Source organism: Spermophilus citellus (genome assembly GCF_964194105.1).
Source record: "Spermophilus citellus genome assembly, chromosome: 1".
Taxonomy (NCBI): Eukaryota; Metazoa; Chordata; class Mammalia; order Rodentia; family Sciuridae; genus Spermophilus; species Spermophilus citellus.
In genome coordinates, this window is record NC_138182.1 from 192,181,105 (window position 1) to 192,205,719 (window position 24,615).

At 40.3% G+C, this 24,615-nt stretch overlaps 1 protein-coding gene and 1 long non-coding RNA gene across 6 annotated transcripts; one reads left to right on the top strand and one right to left on the bottom strand.

Annotated features, from left to right (window-relative positions):
• Positions 1–1,807: 1,807 nt before the first annotated feature.
• On the top strand, positions 1,808–15,669 carry HSPA9 (heat shock protein family A (Hsp70) member 9). 2 transcript variants are annotated; one of them, XM_081309476.1, is made up of 18 exons: positions 1,808–1,976; positions 2,155–2,246; positions 3,148–3,206; positions 3,441–3,528; positions 4,560–4,741; positions 5,709–5,833; positions 6,387–6,460; positions 6,543–6,649; positions 7,090–7,252; positions 7,940–8,032; positions 10,648–10,857; positions 12,029–12,256; positions 12,706–12,810; positions 13,348–13,465; positions 13,733–13,827; positions 14,209–14,301; positions 14,478–14,618; positions 14,904–15,669. In XM_081309476.1, exons 2-18 carry the CDS (start codon positions 2,166–2,168, stop codon positions 14,979–14,981), a joined length of 2,040 nt encoding a protein of 679 aa, XP_081165602.1. In that variant the 5' UTR covers positions 1,808–1,976; positions 2,155–2,165; the 3' UTR covers positions 14,982–15,669. The 2 variants fall into 2 exon arrangements, with proteins under 2 accessions (XP_081165602.1, XP_081165601.1); XM_081309475.1 differs by lacking the exon at positions 1,808–1,976 and having other exon boundaries at positions 2,046–2,246.
• Positions 5,798–24,483, bottom strand: LOC308657701. 4 transcript variants are annotated; one of them, XR_014024037.1, is made up of 4 exons: positions 23,718–24,483; positions 21,986–22,057; positions 21,567–21,715; positions 20,420–20,578 (listed from the first exon to the last, which is right to left on the bottom strand). It is a non-coding gene; the product is annotated as an uncharacterized lncRNA (long non-coding RNA). The 4 variants fall into 4 exon arrangements; XR_014024035.1 differs by lacking the exons at positions 20,420–20,578; positions 21,986–22,057 and adding an exon at positions 5,798–5,927; XR_014024036.1 differs by lacking the exon at positions 21,986–22,057.
• Positions 24,484–24,615: the final 132 nt, after the last annotated feature.

Here is a 24,615-nt window from a genome sequence, read left to right on the forward strand (position 1 = left end):
CCTGGAGAAACCACAGGAAAGTCATACCCACACAATCGTGGTCTCAGACACCCTTTAGAAAACATAATTTGATTCCAGGATTCTTTTGATTAATACTTTGAGGCTTTTAAGTGTATGGAACGAAAAAGAAAAGCAAATTCTTAGCCTCTTGACGGCACAGAGAATTGAGAACAGTCTCTCCCTCTCTGTCATATACAACATAAAGATGTAATGTTGCTTCTATTTTGCTTCACTATTTTGTATTATTTCCCTTCATCAGCATTCTGTTTTAAAATGTAAATCTCTACAAATACGGTTCATGAGCCTATAGCTTTGATGTTTTAGGAAAGCCTATCTCTGAATCTTGAAAAAGAGTTTTTAAGTAGACTAGTGAGGATAATAATAGTTAATGCTTAGAAAAGAGGGTGTGGGAGGCTTTAAAAAATCTTAGAATCTGCATAATCTATGACCAACGTTATATCTGACTTTTTATTTTGGGGGTGAAGGTACTGGGGATTGAACCCAGGGGTACTCGACCACTAAGCTACCTCCTCAGCCCTGTTTTGTATTTTATTTAGAGACAGGGTCTCACTGAGTGCTTAGCTCCTGGGTTGCTGAAGCTGGCTTTTAACTAGCGATCCTCCTGTCTCAGCCTCCCAAACCTTTGGGATTACAAGCGTGAGCCAAGCCCAGCACCTTTTCTATTTTTCACTTTCTTCCCCTCAGAATGTAAACTCTTCAATTATCTTCTTTCTTTCCCAATTTTTCCACATTTCCTTCACAATTCCTCGCAGTGATGACCACTTAATAATACAGTACTTATTTATAAGGAAGTAGGGGCTTTAAGCATTTTCCTCTTTTGAAAGAGGACTTCAAAGACAAATGGCTTCATCATCGAAATCAAGTTCAATCTCACTGTCCTCTCATCAACGAACACGTTTTGCTTTTACTGTATTCCCACCAACTAGAAAAGTGCCTGGCACATAAGTTTGTGGAATCAATGAATTCCTTTTATAAAAAATGTGAAACTTGTCACAAAGGAGTAACTGACATTTTACAACCAGCACAAGGTTTGAAAGGGTACAGAGGAGGCCTTCGGCCAGCACAGTAAAAGGGGAAGAGCCTGAGCTCAAGTAGTTTTTTCCTTGATCGTTAGCACGATGATTAGTTTTAGGGCGACCCAAAACTCTGAACGAAACGCTGCTTTAGAGGCTGGAAACCCAAGACTCCCGAGGTAAAACACAGCAAAAATTTTGTCTACGGTCTCCATACCTAGGTGTATTTCAAATTATGAACAAACCATGGCACTTAACAAAGCCCCCTGTCGGGCGCGCAACGCACGCCTGTAATCCCAGCGGCTCCAAAGGATGTTCAAATCGCGAGTTCAAATCCAGCCTCAGCAATTTGGCGAAACACTAAGCAACTTAGCGAGACTCCGTCTCAAAATAAAACACAAAAAAGAGCAGGGCATGTAGGTCAGTGGTTTTGCAACCTGGGTTCCAACCTCAGTACCAAAAAACAAAACAAAGCCCCAGGACAAGATGGCGCCCTCCGCGAGAGAAGGGAGAGGGGAAAACGTCCACGCCCACAGTGCACGAGCGAGGGTTCGCTCTCAGCTGTATTCGGGCCAAACTCGCTTGCGCCGGGGCATCCAATAAACACTGTTAATCTCCCACTCCGTTTTCCGCCAGTCTCTGCGCGCATGCGTTCTCGAGCCTTAGCGCAATGCCACCTGCGTAGGCGCAACAAGCTCCTCCCTCCACGCAACTGACGCAAGGAGCCTGTAATCGGTTCGCAATTTATCCCGTGTGACCTTGAGTCTTTCCTGAAGCTGAGGACCGCGGCTGTCTGAGGCGCTGCCTGAATATCCATCTCCACCTCTTCGCTTTTCACTATCCTCTCAGCAGCTGCGGCCGAAACTGGAGGGCAAAGTGTTTTCAACAGTCTTGCTTCGGAGCACGTTATGAGCACGCCCTAGTTCCGGAAGCGGCAGTCGGGTAGGTTCTGGTCAGGCGGCGCGGGCGACGCCTCAGTGGAAAAGTGGCTCTCTGGGCCTCAGTGCCCAATCTCCGCCCCACCACCCCACGTGGTTGGAGGTTTCCAGAATCGCTGCCACCACCGCGCCGCTCTGCTCAAGTCCAGCCGAGTGCTTCTTTGCTTCTTCCTATTCCCTAGGTCTAGCCGCCATGATAAGCGCTAGCCGAGCCGCAGCAGCCCGCCTCGTGGGCGCCGCAGCTTCCCGGGGCCCTACGGCCGCTCGCCACCAGGTAAGAAACTGTCGGGCCTTCCCGAAACGGCTCACGGTCTCAGGACTCAGTAGGGCAGGCCGCGCCCTTCAGGGTCAGGTTCTTCAAGGGAAAATCACGAGGGAAAGAAGGTAACGGACTTAAGTATTTAGCGTTGCCGGCTTAAGGCCTAGTTCTGGGCCCTCTTCCTCTGCCCTTCGGGTCCTGCTGAGTCACACTACTCGTGATCTAGTCTCTTATCCCACGAATTACGAGGTGGTGGTCCTAACAGTCTGTTCTGTGTCTGGTTGGATAGGTTTCGCCTTGGGAGAGGGATGCAGCCTGTTGGGAGGGAGCCGCTAGTATAGGTTTCATTTTCACCTGAGTCAAAAGACAGGTTTTCCTTTGTGCAGAGTAGTGTGTGTAGGACCCCGGTGGTGTGGTGAATAAAGGAAGAGAAATGCCTGAAGAAGTCCAAAATCAAATTTCAGCTTCAGTTTTCGTGTTTAGGAACACCTTCTGAAAATCTTAGGTAGAAGATTGTACTCGTTTGTACATCAGAAAAAGTAAGGACAAGAAAGAAGGTTGTGGTTGCTCTTCATCTAAAACGAAAACTACATCTTTGGTGAATGAGAATTGAAGCTATCCACTCAGATGTGGGTTTAATGGAAGGCTTGAAAGTAGTCCTATGGTTAGATGTTAACAAAGTAATAAAACGTCTTTTATCCAGATGGAAAGGTTCTGCCTAACCCCCCCCCCTTCTCCTTTTTTTAATGGCTCTACAACATTAATACCGTGACAAGGTCAGCACAAACTTCTGAGTTACTTAGAATCTGAGTACGCACACATTCAGGCTGATGCATAAAACTTAAAGAAATAATTAGAACAAGCCTAAGTTTTCTTATGTTGTTGATGACTGATGCAACTGTTTTTTATTTTTTAGGATGGTTGGAATGGCCTTAGTCATGAGGCTTTTAGGTTTGTTTCAAGGAGAGATTATGCGTAAGTATAACTTAATTTCCTTTGACAGAGGATACATATTAACGGTCTCTACATTTACCATTAACTATTCCTTTTTTAATAACCCATCCTAGTGAGAAGCACTACTTCAACCTGCTTATTTATAATGTAGTGTACCACTATTTTGCTCCCATATCAAATATTTGTGTTTCCTTCTGTTGTTTTGGAGTCCAGTAATAAGGTAATAACTATGACATTGTTTTAAATATCTTACAGATCAGAAGCAATCAAGGGCGCAGTTGTTGGTATTGATTTGGGTACTACCAACTCCTGTGTGGCGGTTATGGAGGGTAAACAAGCAAAGGTGAGCATGATAAGAAGCTCTGGGTCACATAGAGTAGCTAGTCTCCCCTCCAGAATTATGTGCTTTGGGGCTTAGATGGGAATTCTGAAGTTTGGTTTGCATTTTAAAAGCTGCTTTTGGTTTCTTAAGATTTGTGAGGTGAGAATCTTTGTGATGCTGATAATTGAATGAATTTCACTTCCCCATGGGATTGAAAAACATTCACCTGGGATAGAGGCCAGACTGGCTTGCAGTGTAATAGTGCAGCAGTTTTTTAAATATATTGAACCAAGATGAGAGGTTGCAGGCTAGAAGCAAATGGAGTCACACATGCAAGAGCTTTCTAGATAAAGGCTGTTACTCTGAACCTACTTACTCTTTGCATGTAACATCTTTATTCCCTCTGGGTTGTTACCAAGATTTAGAGCACCTGAGATTCTACAGTCTTGCCTCTTCCTACATGGGCTTTAATGCTTTTCCCTCATGTCCTTGTCTGAAACACTATGTAGAGGAGTCTTTCTCCATTTGTTTAGTATCAGTAATCCCTTTTTAGTGTTTATTTGTGCTTCTTGGTATATATTTTACATGCCTGAAATTTGTAGCCATCACAGAAATGTAAGATTTAATGTTCTATGCCAAAGGAGAGGTTATCTTTTTCAACACTGAGTTTGAAAAACCTGATGAATAGTTTTTTGTACAACTTTTTGTTATTAGTTGTGAGTTCTTTCAAGTTAAAGGTTCAAAGATACCAAACTGTTAAATGCTTTCAAGAGTTGGTATTTGCTGAGTTAGAATTCACAGTAGTAAAGCATGCCAGTTTATGCTGTATTTAAGCCTTTGTGAAATAGTTGCTGTTAATATTCTGGTGGGCTGGAGTTGTAGCTCAGTGGTAGAGCACATGCCAAGTATGTATGAGGCACTGGGTTCAATACTCAGCCCCACATAAAAATAAATTTTAAAATAGAGGTATTATGTCCATCTACAACTTTTAAAAAAAAAAAAAAAGATGCTGGTGGTGACTAGAATCTTAATTCTTATTTTGGGGACTTTAGGTGCTGGAGAATGCTGAAGGTGCCAGAACCACCCCTTCCGTTGTTGCCTTTACAGCAGATGGTGAACGACTTGTTGGGATGCCAGCGAAGCGACAGGCTGTCACCAACCCAAACAATACATTCTATGCCACCAAGCGTCTCATTGGCCGGCGATACGATGACCCTGAAGTACAGAAAGACATGTGAGTAATAGCAAAAAACAGTTATTTGCAAGGGCCAAACAGAACACTCTTAGCAGTTTAAGATCCTCAAAACATCTTTCTTTAGTGGATTACATGTTGGGAGTCAAGAGGGGAATCCATGCCTCCAAAATAGGGGTACATCCTTTCTTACAACGAAAACTTCATTTTTACCTTCTTGGATTCAGTATTTGCTGTGTTGATCATGCATGTGAAGGTTTATGAGATATTCCTGAACTATGTGAATCAATGGCAGAATAAGTTAATGGCATAGGTTCTATCATGTATTGTTCAGATATATACAGATACAGGGCAGGGCGATGCCGGGGGACACTTGAGTTTGCTTTTATTTCTGGTTAAAAATACCAGACATGTAGAGTTACCCGTTTTTGTATAATTTTTAAAAATATTTTTAGTAGATATTCACGGTACCTATATCTTATTTTTTTGTTTTGTTTTGATGTGCCTCATGCTTGCTAGGCAAGTGCTTTACCATTGAGTCACAACCTCAGCCCCAATTTTTTTTTTAATTGGTTTGTTGAACTTTAATTGGAGTGTCAGTTCTATAGTAATCATTGGGTTTTGTGACTGTTTTTTTCCCAGTTAGGTAATTTAAGGTTCGTCCTTATCTTGTGGCTTATATCAATCTTCATTTCTTTTCATGACTAAATAATATTCTGTATAAATATATACTAAATAATATTCTGTATAGATATACATTTGTTTAACCATTTGTCATTTGATGGACATTTGTGTTATTTTCACTTTTGGCGTCTGAATGAATGCTACCTTAAGCATTCATGTACACATTTTTATTATTTTCTAAAGATTTTCATTAAATGATGTTATAAAATTATCCTTTGTTCATGAGTCCCTTGTGGGGTGGATAGTGGACATTTGTGACATAACTTTTGTTTTATGGTAGGTCGCACTAGCCAGTTATCTCATATAATTTGTCTGTGGCTTTCAGTAAAAATGTTCCCTTCAAAATTGTCCGTGCCTCCAATGGTGATGCTTGGGTTGAGGCTCATGGAAAACTGTATTCTCCAAGTCAAATTGGAGCATTTGTGTTGATGAAGATGAAAGAAACTGCAGGTGAGTGTTCATATCCGGAAAAGTTTGAATATTTTGACTTACCTGAGATTACCCCACAGCTCTGTAGCTGAGTCATGCCCTTTGTACAGAAAACCTAGGAAAGGCAAAACTCTTATTATTCACTATATCAACCTAATTTCACGTTTTCCTGGTAGTATGTGGGCTTGCTGCTTTTGTGTTGGAGAGTTTAGCGTTCCATATTGAAAGTCAAAAGGCTGTACCTTAAGCTTTTGTCCCTATTAAGTAAAGCTTATAACTTTTGCATTTTAAAAACTAGTGGCTGTTTTAAGTCTAAAGGTTATTGTGACTTGGTGAACCTTCACTAACATACTAGAGGTGAGATTTTTTGAGTTTTCAGCCAGTGTCTTTAATTTTGGAGTATTTCTTAAAAGGTCTGTCTACATGTTAATTACTTGCTAAAACACTGACCAGTGTTGTGTGTTGTTTTTGGTCTTAAAAGGATGACACAGGTTTCGAGGCTATGTTAATAATTCTGTTGCTTGTTTTTTTGTGGCATAATACCATGATTAAATTTATTCTGATTCTTTTCCAGAAAATTACTTGGGTCACACAGCAAAAAATGCTGTAATCACAGTCCCTGCTTATTTCAATGACTCACAGAGGCAGGTGAGATCAGTTAGCTTTCTTCTTTACAAAATGTTGCCTGGGACACAAGGTAGGGGAAAATGCTTTTATCTGTTTTCTCTAGGCCACTAAGGATGCTGGCCAGATATCTGGACTGAATGTGCTTCGAGTGATTAATGAACCCACAGCTGCTGCTCTGGCCTATGGTTTAGACAAATCTGAAGACAAAATGTAAGTTTGTAAATACAGTCCAGACTGGATGCATGAAACTAAGGTCATGTAGCCATGAGATTCATTCTGAATCCTCTATTGATTGAGCTTTGTTTGTATTTAGAGTAAAAATGTGCTTCCTTTACCTTCAAGTTATTTAAGACCATTCCATTATTTACTTTGGGGCCTTGATCATTTATTTTTCTCTTGATATTCATGTTGACAAGTATTTCTCCAAAACCGGGTTGAGTGCTGTCTTACTGATACTAAAAATTGAGTTCATTTTCTCTCTGCATTTTCCATGGTTTTTTTAAATCAGGGCCTTGTGTTAATGTATGCTCAAATATCACTTAGGCATGTATCATGATTATACTTTAATAGCTAAGTTTAACTTCCTTTGGTTGTTGAAATTCAGTGCTTGGGATAAGTTCTGTATCATAAGGCTTTCTTTTTCTTTCTAGCATTGCTGTGTATGATTTAGGTGGTGGCACTTTTGACATTTCTATCCTGGAAATACAGAAAGGCGTGTTTGAGGTGAAATCCACCAATGGGGACACTTTCCTTGGTGGTGAAGACTTTGACCAGGCCTTGTTACGACACATTGTGAAGGAGTTCAAGAGAGAGGTTGGTTACCATTGTGGTTAATAAGTGTGAACATGGGGAATTTGAGAATTTCTTTGTTCAGAATACTCTTGACATAGTACCTTTATTTTATTTATGTGGTGCTGAGGATCGAACCCATGCATCACGCATGCCACTCTTGGGGTTTTTGTTTGTTTGTTTGTTTGAGATAGGGTCTCACTAAGTTGCTTTGCATATCTCTGTTGTTCAGTCTGGCTTTGAACTCTCAATCCTCCTGTCTCAGCCTCCTGGGCAGCTGGGATTACGGTCGTGCACTATCACACCAGGCTGCTCTTGGCTTTTTTCTACAACTTTTTGCTCTTAACAACTACTGAAATAATTGTGTTTCACTTTCATGGGCAATGAATTATTCTGGTTATTGTAGCTTTAGAATGGGAATAATGTCAATCACTATAGAATATTTGAAAAGGCATTAAGGGATTCCTTCTTTGAATTAGGAGTTCTAGAGCCAGAAAGAGCTGAAAATCATTCATTTCAGTCTCCTGACTCCAGTCAGATAGATACCCGTTTAAGAATAAGTTCTTTTCTTCCCCACAGATTTTTACGGTTAATGAAAAGTAATTTGTTTGCTTATGAAGATATGGCTGCATTTCATGGTGTTTTGCATTGTTACTACAACTTAAGTATTTATCACCTCACTAATGGTAATGTCATATCATTACTTTGTAGACAGGGGTTGATTTGACCAAAGATAATATGGCACTTCAGAGGGTTCGAGAAGCTGCTGAGAAGGCTAAATGTGAACTCTCCTCATCTGTGCAGGTAAGATGTGGGAAAATCCTAGCAGTGTTTATGGTTGTACTTAACTTGAATTTGTTTGAATAGTATATTCTGTTTGTCCCAATGGAAGTGTAATCTCTTTACAGTGTTTTGGTTCGTAAAACCTTTGCCATGAACAAAGGAGCAATGCAGTCATCTAGGTTTTTAGTTTAGTTTTTGATAGACCTTTATTTATATGTGGTGCTGAGATTTGAACTCAGTGCCTCACACATGCCAGGCAAGTGTTTATTTAGCAACAGGGTCTCACTGAGTTACTTAGGGCCTCTCTGAGTTGCTGAGGCTGACTTTAAACTCAAAATCCTCCTGCCTCAGCTTCCTGAGCTACTGGGATTAGAGGCATATTACCACCACACTTGGCCTAAATCTGAATTTTTTAAGTGGTTTGTATGGAGTAACAAAGTTGTGTACAGTCATCCTAAATGTTGTTTCATTTCTGCTTCAGGTAGTATGACAGAACTTCACAATGTGGTGGTTAGAGATAGGGTTTGTCACTAAACTGCCAGCTAATGCTTCCCAGGACATTTTGAAGGGCAGAGTGCTCGAAGAGACTGGTTTTAATGTGACTATCCCATTGATAGTTGATATTATATATTAGTAAATGTCAAACCAGAAATGATATAAAATAGAAGTTTTGTGTGATGGTTTTAGGGGCTGGGGGTGTTATTGCTAAGTGCTCGATCACTTGCTGGTATGCACAAGGCCCTGTGTTGATCCAAGCACTGAGAAAAGCAAAAGAGTGATGGTTCTCCAGGCAAACTGCTGGGGTTCCTTATTTTATCAATTAACTGCATGATCTTGTATGAATTACTTATTTATCTTAATCTCTTGGATAATACTAGTACTTTTGCTGTTAGAATTGGTTTCAGTAATAAAAGTATTATTGGGTATGGAGGTGTGCATGCCTATAATCCCAGTGACTTCTTAGAAGATCAACAGTGTTGTGTTTTTGGTTTTTTGGGTTTTTTTGTTTTGTTTTGTTTTTTTTTTTTTTTTTTTTTTTTTTTTTTTTTGGTACCAGGGATTGAACTCAGGGACACTTAACTACTGAGCCACCTCCCAGCCCTATTTTATGTTTTATTTAGACACAGGGTCTCACTGAGTTGCTTAGTGCCTCACATTGGCTGAGGTTGAGGCTGGCTTTTAACTCCTGCCTCAGCCTCCCGAACCACTGGGATTACAGGCATGCGCCACCACACCTTGTAGGAATTTTATTCTTGAGGGTCCATTCTGGGACACTTTTCAGAAAACTGTGGGGGCGGGGCTGGGAATTGAACTCAGGGCCTTGTGCATTTGAGGCAAGGACTCTACCAACTGAGCAATATCCCCAGCCCTAGAAAATTTTTTGAACTTTTAACCAAAATATTCTTAGTAACACATTATAAGATCCCATGTTTCATTTGGGATTTATAAAATACTGGATGTTACACAATGGGACTACTCACTGCTCTGCATTAATGTAATGGCAGTGTAACTCAATTCTTGTAATCTCTCTAATAAGAGTATTTCTGCAGCTTTATTAACATATATGAACTTTCTGGAATGTATAAAGCTCAGGTTATTTGAGTGCAAACTTAAGGCATATGTACAAAGAATATTTTTAAAACTTGGTTAAAAAAATGTGTGCCAGGCATAGTGGCACATATCCATAGCTACTTGGGAGGCTGAGGCCAGGAGGATTGCAATTTTGAGGCCAGCCTGGGCAACCTGTCTAAAAATTTAAAAAAGGGCTGTGGGCAATGAAGTTCAGTGACAGTGTCTCTAGGGTCACTGTCTAGTATTACAAAGGGGGGGGGGCCAAAACAGTAGTGTGGTTTTAAATGTTAAGTGGAAGAACAATTCTTTCTTCTGAATGGGGATTTCCTTGTCCACTCCATTCTTAGTTGTCAATATATATAGACCTTATTAAGAAGGATTTTGAAATGTTTGTGTCTAGAAAGATAAGTTGCAGACACTGCCTTTGGTTAATCAATTAAAGTGGGTTTGACCCCCTTTTGTGGCATTTCAAGTTTTGTGTCCCCTTACTGAGTATTAAACAACTACAATTGGTCTCCCCGCTAATATGCAATTTTTTAAATTAAAGCTTTATAGATGTAGATAGTAGTAGGGCTCATCCCAACAAACTCAAATGCATGGAGTTCTATTTCAGTTCATGATTCCCCACCCTTTTCCTTCCCATCCTCCTCCTCTCATTCTCCTTTGTAGTCTTGACTTCCCTTTGCTCATTTTTATTAATTTATATTTGATTGTTTTTTTTCCTACCTACACATAAAGGTGTTCATATATGCACATAATGTGATTTTGGGGGATTACCAGGGATTGAACCAGGGGTACTTAACCACTGAGCAACACCCCTAGCCCATTTTTAATTTTGAAATGGTCTTGCTTAGAGCCTTGATAAGTTGCTGAGGCTGATCTGAATTTGCAATCCTCTTGCCTTGGCCTCCCAAGCCACTGCACCTGGCTGTTTTCTAAGAGTTCATTCTGCATTGCTTCCCCTTACCCATCCTATCATTTCCTCCCCATTTCCTATATTTTACTCTAGCTTCTACATAAAACATTAAACTTTCTAACATGCAATTTAAATATTTTGTTTGCAGACTGACATCAATTTGCCATATCTTACAATGGATGCTTCTGGACCCAAGCATTTGAATATGAAGCTGACCCGGGCTCAATTTGAGGGGATTGTCACTGATTTAATCAAGAGGACCATTGCTCCATGTCAAAAAGCTATGCAGGATGCAGAAGTCAGCAAAAGTGACATAGGAGAAGTGATTCTTGTTGGTGGTATGACTAGAATGCCCAAGGTATGAACCCATGGAATTCTTGGCATGGAGAAAAGGGGGGCCAGCATGTAAACTGCCAGGGTGACTTAAGAGGGATGTGATTGTGTCCTCACTAGAGGCTTTTTGGCTCTTTTAGTTAAAGGGAAGCAGAATGTCTTTGAGAATTGTCCCATGGAGTTGCTGTATCACTGAAGTTATATATCCCCATCTCTTATTTATTTATTTGGTACTAGGGATTGAACCCAGGGATGCTTAACCACTGAAACACATTCATGTCTTTTTTTATATTTTATTTAGAGAGAAAGTCTCCCTGAGTTCTGAGGCTGACTTTGAACTAGTGATCCTCCTGGCTCAGTTTCCCAAGCCTCTGAGATTAAGGCATGCACCACCATACCTGGCAGGATATATGTCTTTACAGTTTAGTGCCTAGTGTTTCTTTTTGTATCTCTCCTGTAAAGATTTGTACAGTGATGCATTTTATTCATCAACATCAATCTGAAAAGGCATAGATGTATGGAGAAATAATGACTTAAGCTCAAACCTATTGATACTAAGCACAGACTTCCTTGATAGTCTGAATTAGAATTATATTCTGGGTTCTGAATTAGTGATCTTTGGTATTAGTTTTTCTGTTGAAGTATTTGGGCTCAGGAAAAGAGCACAAAATTAATGGTGGGGGGTTCTGGGACAAGAGGAGTCCTGAATTTTAACAACTTATTCATGGTCCTATTCTAGTTGTACTGATTAGTCCTAATAAACAGAAGAATGTGCCCCATGTTAGCAACAGTTTTATTATGTTGCTTCCATTATTTGGTCTTCAGTTAATAGGACTTGGATGACAAAATTTTAAGTCCCCATGCCTTAACACCATCTGTTTAAAATGATTTCATTAATGTGCAGGAAACCAGATAATAAATATTAGGGATATTTAGTAATAAAGGAAATCAAATATAAAAGGGCAATAAGTGAGAAACTCTGGTTAAAGAATGCATTAACAAGAATTCAACTATGAAATAATTTTAGTAGAATTCTGTCTTTAGATCTGACTGGCTTAATTGGAGAACACGATATTCAGGTTTTCATTACCTACCAAATTAAGTTTGTGTTTTAATTGGAGAATATTGTGTTCTCCACTTGAGTTCTCCATCTTAAGTTTTCTGTCTCACTCTTATCTTTTCTTCTTAATTCTCAGGTTCAGCAAACTGTGCAAGATCTTTTTGGCCGAGCCCCAAGTAAAGCTGTTAATCCTGATGAAGCTGTGGCCATTGGAGCTGCCATTCAAGGAGGTGTATTGGCTGGTGATGTCACAGATGTACTGCTCCTGGATGTCACGCCTTTGTCTCTGGGCATTGAGACTCTGGGAGGTGTCTTTACCAAACTTATTAATAGAAACACCACTATTCCAACTAAGAAGAGTCAGGTAAGAGCTCTCCTTCTCTTTGCCTCATCACAGAAGTATTATCTCTATTTCTGAAAAACTGCAGCTATTGCTGTGTTTGTGCAATGATGTTTTTGTCAACACATCATTCTGAAGGAAAAAGTATGTGATGACATCCTATGACTGAGCACATAATAACATCTGATTTTTGTCTTGACACCTTCTGTGCTAATGCTATATCTTTGTATAGTACATTTGCTTAGTTTGAACAATAGCTATGCCATTTTGCTGTACCAATCCTACTCCTAATCCCTGAAAAGACATAGGCCTTTGTTCTGAGGATAGTGTACATTGGGATCCTTCCAGAAATAAATTCACTGGATAGGAATAAATAAAATAAATTCCTATCCAGTGAATTTATTTCCCTTGTTTGCCTTCTATAAGGAGAGTGTTTTAATTAGATTGTCAACCTGTGATGCACTGTTCCCCAGGTGTTTTCTACTGCTGCTGATGGACAGACTCAAGTGGAAATTAAAGTGTGTCAAGGTGAGAGAGAGATGGCTGGAGACAACAAACTTCTTGGACAGTTTACTTTGGTAGGTATTGAAAAATCTGAAAATTGTGTTCTCCAATTGCTTCATTCTAAAGTTAGATAGTACTCCAAATCCTATAAACTGCTGACGTATATAGGATGAATTCTGCAATCCATGCCTTTGGTGTTTATCAGAGCCTTCGAAATTTCATCAAGTACTTTATAAAATGTTTCTTCTAATCATGTAAAAGTCATTTGATGTTGTTACTGGCTTTTGATCAGTATTGCTTTGTTCTTAGTGATATGAACTACAGTGGAGAGGTTTCCTATCATTCACCATGTCCCCGGATAAATATAGCCATTATAGTTATTCACTGTACATGTAACTAAACTTCACAAGTATAAAGCCCTGTTGATTTCATGCAGCAGTGAAGCTACCACCCTCACTTTTATAAACTCATGGTTTTGTGCACTGTGTGAAGGTATCACTTGTTACTTCCAGGAAGCAAATAATTTGTTTACCTAATGATCATATAGTTGTGACAATAGTAGCACTAGACCTCCTGTTAAAGGATCTTACTCTTAGTATTGCTTACTTTAGATTGGAATTCCACCTGCCCCTCGTGGAGTCCCTCAGATTGAAGTTACCTTTGATATTGATGCCAATGGGATCGTACATGTTTCTGCAAAAGATAAGGGCACTGGACGTGAGCAGCAGAGTAAGTCCTTATCAGTTAAGAGTAAGGTGAGGGACCTCTGTTGGGAATTAGATCCTGTTGTTACGTGCACCTCTTTTTCTTCTCTGTCCTGAGGGGAGAATGAGTCTTCTTTACAAGTATAATGTTTTTCAGGGAATGGGGGCAAACAGGTAAGTAGTGAGCCCTCTGGTGAATTTTAAGTAGGAAAAAGTAGATCAGTTGACCTTGGCCAGAGGAAGAACGGGTATGTAATTTTACCAAAGAACTCATAGATGTTTTTTCTTATAGTTGTAATCCAGTCCTCTGGTGGATTAAGTAAAGATGATATTGAAAATATGGTTAAAAATGCAGAGAAGTATGCTGAAGAAGACCGGCGAAAGAAGGTAATTACTTTTTTTTTTTTTAATGTTGGTAGATGGGCATAGTACACCTTTATTCATTTCAATTTTATCTGATGTTGAGGATCAAACCCAGTGCCTCACAAATGCTAGGCAAGTATTCCACCACTGAGCTACAACCCCAGCCCATCTTCTTGGCTTCTTAATCTTAGTAAAGCTGTCACATGAAAGTAGAGTTGAACATGTGGCTGAACTTTTACCACTATCTTCACCTTTGCTTATTACTCAGATCTCTTTTGCTTTCATATAGGGTCTTTTTATGGTTTTTTCTTAGTCTTCTATCAGAATTCTTATGAAAAGAGTCTAGCTCAAACCTCTGAGTTTTGATTGGAAAAACATTTATATTAAACTTCTCATTTCTCTAAGGAACGAGTTGAAGCAGTTAACATGGCTGAAGGAATCATTCATGACACAGAAACCAAGATGGAAGAATTCAAGGACCAATTACCTGCTGATGAGGTAAACTATTCTCAAAGAACTGGAAAGATTGGGGGAATTATCACCACTGAGTGAAGTTTGTTTTTCTGTGTATCATGATATAAAGTAATCAGTTTTTTTTAAGTGTTCTGAATATTACTGCAACACATAATGGGACAGAAGACCTGAGAAAATGAAAATTTTTGTCTTTTTTTAAGTGCAACAAACTTAAAGAAGAGATATCCAAAATGAGGGAGCTCCTGGCTCGAAAAGACAGTGAAACGGGAGAAAACATAAGGCAGGCAGCATCCTCCCTTCAGCAGGCATCATTAAAGCTCTTTGAAATGGCATACAAAAAGGTACAAGGGCTGACGGGTATTTTGATCCTGATTACTTTTCTTGTAACTTTTCTTAATTACTGTTACTGGTGTTCTCTCCATTATCATTTATGGAATTGAGAATAGGATTTTAAAACATCTCCTGCCATCTTGATTCTATTTAGGGAATGATAATAGTGTCAAAGGAATCAAGGGAAAGCACTAGTGTAGGGGATGGAACAGGAGTGCACAGGATGACACTCCTTTGTTTTGGTGTTAAACTATTAGCTTAATATTCTGAATGGGTATCGAATGTTTTCTTAACAGATGGCATCTGAGAGAGAAGGCTCTGGAAGTTCTGGCACTGGGGAACAAAAGGAAGATCAAAAGGAGGAGAAACAGTAATAGTACATTGGAGCCAAAAAGACGACATTCTATATGAAGCTTAGGAGTGAAGGCACTTCCTGAGCAGAAATGGGCAACCCTCAGTCTTTACTGTATTTTTGCAGTATTCAATATATAATTTCCTTGATATGTAAATTTAGTGACCATTAGCTGATGAACATTTAATGGGCAATAATTTAATGGGCAGTACAAAGTTCACAATGTTCTCTCCCTGGCCTGTTAATTTTCAGCTGCATGTGAAAGGGTTAGGGATAGACGATTTACTAATCATTATAAAGACTTCCTGTTTGTGCTAAAGTGGCAATATTTTCAAGGTGTGAAACTGTATCAAACGCAATGAAGGAGATGCACCATAATAACCTGGAATGAGACCATAATGAGGATGAAGATCCTAGTTGGTCGAGAGCACTGCTATAATAGCCGATGTGTACTCAGGGTCCTTCGGCTGAGGCCTTGCAGCGCAAGAGAGCTAGCTGTGCTACAGTTGTAGTAGGTGGGACAGAGGAAGCTGGTCAGTGGAAAACTAAGCTATTTATGTCAGGTAGCTTAAAATAAGGTAGTTCTTAAATCCCTAATGTTCCTAAGGCATACTTTTCTAGCTACCCTCTGGCGCATCTGGCACCTACATCCTTGAGATTGTTCTTTTTGATCCATTCTGGATTTTTTAAAAAATAAATATGAAAAAACATCTTGATTGTTTTTATGGTGTGAGCTGCAGTTTAGCTTCAGGACTATGACATATCACACTTTCCATATTTTCCAAGGAAGAAAACAGGATTTTTTAGCACTGGATAAAGATACGAACAAATCCAAAGATTCAGAAGGATTGGTATAAAAAGTCACAGGCAAATTTTAGATGTCTATTACAAAAACCAGGTCTTTTATTCAGGTTGCCGTCAGCTTAGAAATGTATACAACCAAGCCTGGCTTAAGTTGAAGAAACTGATATGTAATAGTCATAAGATGTATTTTGAGTGATTTCAAAAATAAGGAACCCAGATTCTTGATCTGTTTGCGATTTCCCATCCTCGGTGTATTGGCTTGTCCCAAATTTTGGTGTACTTTTAAATATCACATGCCAATGACTTAAGTGATATTTTTCTTATGTCTCATTAAGTAGAATTATTTCCCATGTCTCTGAACATACTTCTCTTTGAATTTCATGGATACTGAAGTAAACTTATACCATGTAACACAGCTCCTTTATAATTTAATGGTATTTAGAAATATAGGGCTCTGTGGGGGGGGGTTGTATTTTAGATAGGGGTCTCACTAAATTGCTAAGAGCCTCAGCGTCTTGTGATTACAGGCATGTACCACCATGCCTATCAGAAATTCCCATTTTTAAGGTGAGTACAATACAATGCCCTAATGTGGAGGAAGTGAGTGATTTCTACATTGCATAACTAGAAAATTCACTTGTCCACTTCGTAACACCCATGTGAAAATTATTAGGATTTGTGTGAGTTGATACTCAGGTTTCCAGCCACATGAACACTTGATAGGAACCTACAATGATTCTGTCATAAAAGATGGTTTGTGTTATGTTGGAAGATGCTTTTCTGATTGACCTCGGCTGTGTTCAGATCAGTATGGTAGCTAAACTGTCCTCCAAGATTTCCAAGTAACCCGACTGATTATTAATAGCATGTTTTAATCAAGGTTTACCCTTGGGACTGAAGCATACCCTGAACAGAGTCTGGGTTCTACTGGAAAGGGTACTTGAGTAGATGTCTATAGCTATTGACTTAAGGTGCCCAGTAGGAGAAATAAACACATTGAACTATAATTCAGTTCTCTCTCAATCTAAGCTGTAATAGCATAAGAAATTTCATTAGGATTTCCCAGAGATATAAACCAATAGGATATTATATGGTCTGAGACTCACTATAAGAAATTTGCTCATGATTATGGAGATCCAGAAATCCTATCTACTGTGTGCAAGCTGGAGAATACTAATGGTTTATCCAAGATGAATGCATCTGCTAAAGCAAGCAAAGAATTCCAATTTTCCTCTACCTTTTATATCCCATCAGGGCGCTTACTTCGATATTTCACACATTAGAACACAATTTCCTCTACTTGAAAGTCTCTTGTTATAAGTACTTGATAGGATAACAAGTAATTTTTTTTTGTAATTTTTCTGCTATTCCTTCCTTAAGTTGGTCTTTGCAGTACCAATGTATGTATATTTTTTTAAAGTTGCTCAAACCAAAACCTGCAGTCATCAAATCTTACCAAAGTATGTAAACAATTACCATCTCTACTATTTTTATTGTAAATTACCTTGGATTACCTGAGTTTTGACCAGTCTATCCACATAAACCATTGCTATATTGGTACATTGGTATTTTCTCACAGCAGTGAGATGGCACTCCCCTTCTCTACGGTCTTCCCAAGGCCTACAGGCTTCACATGATGTGGCCCCTCATTACCACTTTACTCCTTTCTCCCGATTTTATTTTCTGGCTTTTATGCCTTGATGGAACAGTCTCAACATTTCCATTTGACTCACCTATCACTTTTTTTTGTTTGTTTGAGAGAGAGAAAAATAGCCCCCCTTCTCAAGTATGTCATTTCCTATTCCTCTTAGCATTTTTTACTATTCAATTTGCCCTTTCCCCACCTAAAATGTAAGCTACATTAACACCAAAAATTGTTCATTGACAATGTCTCTGCACCCAGAATGATTCCTAGCATATAAACACTAAAATATTTCAAAATACCTCTACTGTCCAAAATTCAGGGTGGTTTTACATTTCCATTTTAGAAATTAAAGCCTTTTGGTTATTGATTTATAAATTACATCCTTGTCAGACTCACAATGGGGGTGGGGGAGCTTATACCAAATTTGATAATGTGCTGTGGATCAAATTTATGTGTTCACGTATGCTTCTCTCCATCTCCAGGCTATTTGGGTTCATTTTAAATTGGGGTCTGGGCTGGGGATGTGGCTCAAGCTGTAGTGCACTTGCTTGGCATGCGTGCGGCCTGGGTTCGATCCTCAGCACCACATACAAAGAAAGATGTTGTGTCCACCGAAAACTAAGAAATATTTAAAAATTCTCTATCTCTTTAAAAAATAAATAAATAAATTGGGGTCTTCCACATTGCCCAGACTATTCTTATAATTTTATGAGCCCAGGTAATCCTTTCCCAGCCTCTGTAGTTGGAACTACAGGCATGTGTCACCATGGCCAACAAGATGAAAATAATTATAGAAAAGGCTCATCTCAAACTTGCAAGTCTCCTTTCTCAGCCTCCCAAATAGCTAAGGTTACACTTTAGCTGGGATTATTGGTGTGTGCCATTCTTTTTAAGTACCAAGGTTTGAACCCAGGGGGCCCCTTAACCCCTGAGCCACATCTCCAGAATTTTTCCTTGAGACAGGGTCTCACCAAATTTCTTAGGGACTCACTAAGTTGCTGAGGCTGGCTGTGAATTTGCAATCCTTCTGCCTCAGCTTCCTGAGCCATTGGGATTAAAGGTGTGCACCACCCTGCTCAGCCATATTATTTTCCCAAGAATGTATGAAATTAAAAAAAGAAATCAACTGAGGTAAATGGCATACAGTTTTTTTTAAGATCATACAAGGGAAGTCTGCATGGCTCATGAATTCACAAATGCCAGTTACGAGAGATTGAGGCTACAAATTCCGTCTTTTTTCCTCTCTTGCCTGCTGCCCTTCTGTTTGGATTATGCAGCAATGCTCCCCCCACCCTGCCCCCATTTGGTGACACTGGGGATTGAACCCAGGACCTCATGATAGGAAAGCACTATATACCTGAGCTAACCCCAGAGCACTTTTTAAAAATTTAGAACAGGGTTTCACTAAATTGCCCAGGCTGGCCTCAAACTTGTAATACTCCTGCTTCAACCTCTCTAGTAGCCAGGATTACAGGCATGCATCACCACACTTGGTATCAGCAAGGTGGCTCTTGATTCTGGAATTTCTCCACATTGCAGAATTGAACCAATATATTCATAATAAATTACCCAGTCAGTATTGTTATAGCAGCACAAAGTGGACTGAGATAGGATTGCCATTTATTCTGGTCATTCCCATTCTGTGTGCTATCCAGAAAAACCTTGGGCCACATATTTGGTTTTAATTTTCCAGGATATAGCCCCCCCAGATTGCTGGGATTACAGGTGTGTGCCACTGCATCTTGCTGGGACTTACTGAAGTTGTAAGTGCCTTAGAGATAACCAAATCCACAGATACTTTTCAAACTATTTTTTTCCGCTCTACCACTGAGTATACCCCAGCCTCAATACAGAACTCTGGGGCTGGGGGCATAGCTCACTTGCCTTGCATGTGTGAGGCCGTGGGTTTGATCCTCATCACCACATAAAAGTAAATACATAATAAAGGTATTGTGTCAACTACAACTAAAACTTAAAAGTAATAATAAAGGTTTTGTGTCCACCTACAAGTGAAAAAATATTTTAAAATTTTAAAAATATATAGAACTCTCTGGACAGGCATGGTGGTGCACGCCTGTAATCCCAGCAGCTCACGAGGGTGAGGCAGGAGGATGGAGTTCAAAGCCAACTTCAGCAACGTTGAGGTGTTAAGCAACTCAGTGATATCTGTTTCTAAATAAAATACAAAATAGGGCTGGGAGGGGGTTGGGGTTGTGGCTCAGTGATAGAGTGCTCACCTAGCACACGAAAGGCACTGGGTTCAAACCTCAGCACCACGTGAAAAAAAAATGAAATAAAGATATTATGTCCATCTACAACTAAGAAATATTAAAAAAAAAATAGGGCTAGGGATGTGGCTCTATGATTGAGTGCCCCTGAGTTCAATCCCCAGTACCACCCCCTCAAAAAAATCTCTGATCAGGGGCAGAGCAGACAGACATATAACTATTAAGACACCCAGGAAAATGTTATTCATTTAATTTATATTAATGAAGAAATACAAATTCCATTTTTCTACACTCAACACAGAATGCTGCTTTGGTCATGGTCAAATGGTGGGTTTTTTCCACACCAAGCACTTCAACTTTCTGCACACGAGCTGGGTATCCTATGATTCACTTTTAACTTCTGATATTATCAACCTGGAATTTGAATCAGATCCCACAAGTTAATGGCTCTCCCCACTTCTGATGCCAATCACAAGTTCCAGATTGTGACCTGTTTTTGACTAAGTGACTACAAAATCAGGGATCCTTTAACCCTAATTGCGTTTGGTATTTGCTATGGTGGTGGAACAGAGAATTCAGGGAAACTTTATTTCAATTTAGCCTTTCATTATAAAGGATATTACAGGGCTGGGGATGTGGCTCAAGCGGTAGCGCGCTTGCCTGGCATGCGTGCGGCCCGGGTTCGATCCTCAGCACCACATACCAACAAAGATGTTGTGTCCGCTGAAAACTAAAAAATAAATATTAAAAAAAAATTAAAAATAAAAATAAAAAAAAATAAAGGATATTACAACAGATGCACATGGACAGCCAAATGAAGAAGTATATAAGAGTTTGGTTCATGAGTGTCCTCTGAGTGCAGGAATTTCTATTCCTGTAGAGTTGGAGTACAGAATCTTCCTAGTTCAAGGATGCATTCACCAACCCAGAAACTCATTAAATCTGTGGCAGAAAATAAAGTTATGAGACTTAAGATAAAGCAAATCCAAAGTATAATTCCTGGAGATTTGTTTATCCTGGTAGAAAGACGGAGTCTGTAGAATGGGTATGTAGGATCTTTCATCCTGCATAAGAGGCTGATGTGTTAACAACTATTAGGAATTTAGAGCCTTTCAGAATTACAATTTAAAGTATTGGGTCTTTATATACCCTAGCTGTGGTATACGATAAAGTTTTCAGTTCCATTGACAGCTCTTGAATCCTTGGAATTTTCTGAGTTTCTTTTGTTGTTCATATGAGCCTCTTCAGATGGCCGCAGTTTATATTGAGTTTAAGCACTTAGGAGAGGGGCCCAAAGGAAACCTCTGGAGGGGCTGATCACGAGAAAGACCAGCTGGTTAGAGGACTGGAACTTTCAGCCAATGCAAAGACCTCTGGGAAGAAAGGAGAGATTCTAGAGATATGAGGGTCAGGGGGTAGGAGTAATAGGGATTGAACCCAGAGTTACTCTATTACTGAGCTACATCCCCAGCCCTTTTTAAGACTGGGTCTTGCTAAGTGGCCCAGGCTGGTCTTGAACTTGCAGTCATCCTGCCTCAGTATCCTGAGTAGCTGAGATTACAGAAGTGCTGCAATATACCCAGATAGGTTCTATATAATCTATAGTAAGTTTTATAAAAACTCTTGAACAAGATTTGATAATCAAGAACAACTCCTTCATTATTCAGACAATCAGAGGTTATATATTCTACTCTTACCATGTAGCAGTTTGAAAAATCAGCATCACCCTGACATCACAAGTTTCCTTCTCAACCCTAAATGATCATAGTTCCACTTTATTTTTTTTAATATTTTTTAGTTGCACACAGTACCTTATTTTAATGTGGTGCTGAGGATTGAACCCAGGGCCTTGCACATGCTAGGCAAGCACTCTACCACTGAGCCACAACCCCAGCACCCCCATTGTTCCATTTTAAAAGCCTTCACTTACTAGCTTTCCGTTCCATTCCTTCCAAAATTCTCTCCTGTCAGAGCCTTTGCCTCTAATGCATTGATGGAATCCAAGTTTAAATGCAGAGATGGTGAATTTGCAGCAATTAGGCAAATGAGCTTTTGGGGATACAGTTGAACTGCCTGGAGCTGCAATATTGAAACACATTTCAAGAATTCAAAGGTTAGCCAGGCATGGTGGTGCACACCTATAATCCCAGCAGCTCACAAGGCTGAAGCAGGAGGATCACAAGTTCAAAGCCAGCCTCAGCAATGTAAGGTGCTAAACAACTAAGTGAGACCCTGTTTCTAAATAAAATACAAAATATGGCTGGGGATGTGGCTCAGTGGCCAAGCACACCCAAGTTCAATCCCCAGTAACCGCCCCCCCCCCAAAAAAATTCAAAGGTTGACAAATACCAATTCCACCTGAGATGTGACCAGATGAAACCATGAGCTGGTCTAAAAAGCTTGGAAAGTCTTCAAAGGAACCTAAAGACACAATATAAACATAACAAAAGGAAGGTAAAGCAAGGAAACCTAATATAGAAAGTAGAAAGTAGGGTAAGGGAAATGAAGTAGAGAAAAGCTTGGGACACAGTAGACCCTAGTCAGTAAATAGTATATTTAAGAAGACCTTACTGGGGCGGAGGTTGTGGCTCAGTGGCAGAGCGCTTGCCTAGTATGTGTGAGGCACTGGGCTTGATTCTCAGCATCACATGTAAATAAATAAAATAAAGGTCCACTGACAATTAAAAAAAATAAATTAAAAAAAAAAAATAAGACCTTACTGCCAAGCACAGTGAATAACAGGCAGAGCTGGAGTACAGTGTTATACAATGAGAGACAACATACTGGAAATTAAAACAGAACCTAAAGAGATGCTTTTAGGGGGAAAGAAAACTTGCCCCATAGAAGTCTGTGTTCCCACCCTATGGAGAGAGAGGTAATCAGATCATTGGTATTATGCACTGAATAATGAATATGGAGGTGGGAAAGCACAAACTAGCTGAGTGAGCAAGACCTTTTCACCTTTCTTTACCTCAATTTTCCCATGCATGAAATGGGGGTGACACTCCCATTTCCAAAGTGTAGACAAAGTTGAGAAAACATGCCAAAAGTACTTAAAGCCCAAATAAACGCAACTGCATGACTGACATCACTACTTAAACATCTTATAAGCATTCTCAAACTTAGCAATAGTTATTTTGTGGTGCTGGGGATTGAACCACAGTCTCATACATGCTAGGAGAATGCTCTGGCACTGAGCTGCAAGCCAGGTTCCAACCATTGTAAACTTAATAGAGCTAAGATGAAATTCTCAATTATCCCCAAGCAAAACCTGTTCCTCCTCTTTCCTACCTCAGTAAATGTCATCATTTCAGTACTCTATGGGAACCTTTCTTCCTTTCTTATCCAGGCCATATATGGGTCCAATCCATACAGATTAACCACATATATACCGTATCGTTATTCATTCACTTCCATCTGCACTGCCGCCACCCTCTTCTAAGCTACAGTCATCTTTCACATCGTACTGAAGCGACCAAAAGGGTCTATAGGTTTCTACTTTTGCCCTCTCCAATCCAGGCAAGGGCTCTAAAGTCTTTTAAATATTTAGAGAAAAAAGCCAAACAGCTTAAAAGGCCACTACATGACCCCTTCCCCTGTTGCTTCCTCAAACCACACTCCCCAACCCCTGCTCCAGCCCTGGTTAATTTTGTAGTTCCTCAAATGTGCTATGCGCCTCGCTGACCAACTTCTATTCATCTTTTACGCCTCATTTCAGAGTTGGATCTCCCATCATCCACACTTAGAGCCTTAAGTACAATTCATCTGTACAATTAGATTATTACACCAAGATATTAGAAGCCAGGCGCGGTGGCGCACACCTGTAATCCCATAGACTCGGGAGGCTGAGGCAGGAGGATTTGCGAGTTCAAAGCCAGCCTCAGCAACTTGGCGAGGCACTTAGCAACTCAGCGAGACCCTGCCTCTAAATGAAACACAAAAAAGGGCTGGGACTGTGGTCCAGTATGCACACCTGGATTCAATCCCCGGTACCCGCCCCCCGCCAAAAAAAAAAAAAAAAAACCGAAAACGATTATAAACCCAACTAGACAGTAAATTCCAATAGGGTAGGCACTGTTACCTGTCTGATGCACTCCTGTATCCTCAGGAAAACAGAATGTAGCACACGGTCTGGGTTCAAATATTTGAATGAAACTGAGATGAGAGGGACCAAATGGCCAACTAAAAAAATTTAGCTCAAATAGAAAAAAGTTCTAATATATACAGCTACCAATTTTGCTCCAGACCAAACATACATGGAGTCAAGACTAGACAGCTCAGACCAAACTATACGTGGAGTCAAAATACCGCAGGTCTCCTATCTCAGACACTCCTGCTTTCTTAAACCTCACACAGTTCCAAGTCCAGAGTGAACCCATACAGAGCGACAAGGAACGTGCCTCCTTCGCCCCTGTGGATGAGGGTCCCGTACCAGGTAGTTCAGGCTCCTGATCCGGGCTCACTGGCCAGGATTCTGAACACTAGTCCTCGAAGCAGTGACGCACACAGGCCCAAACACTTCGTCAGCGAAGTCGCTTAGCCCGAGACGTTCCTTTGAGCCTTCTGAAGCAACACTGGACGTGCGCGTCGAGCCCCAAGCTCCTCTCTTGTGTTGCAGAGTTTCAGGTGCCTACCCTGTTCACTCAAGAAAAAGCAAAATACGACGACCCCCGTGCCTCGCCCTTTAAGAGCCACCCCCATTGGAGCCTGGAGAAGCTCTAAGCAAATCGTCGCGAGAGCCGCTGGCTTCCGCCCGCTTCCTACTCTCTGCATGCCGGGACGGAAGAAACGCGGTACTTCCCGCCCCCTGCTTCTACCTCACAAGGCAGTGCGGCCGCAGCTGCAACCAATCACTAGGCCCGTTGTAGGCCGCGGTACAAAGGGCCAATGGAAAGTCGCGGCGCGCGCAGAGCTTCTCTTCATCAGAACCAGCCCCCTCCCTTCCGCCCGCCGCCTTCCACTCCGCCCCTGGCGGAGGA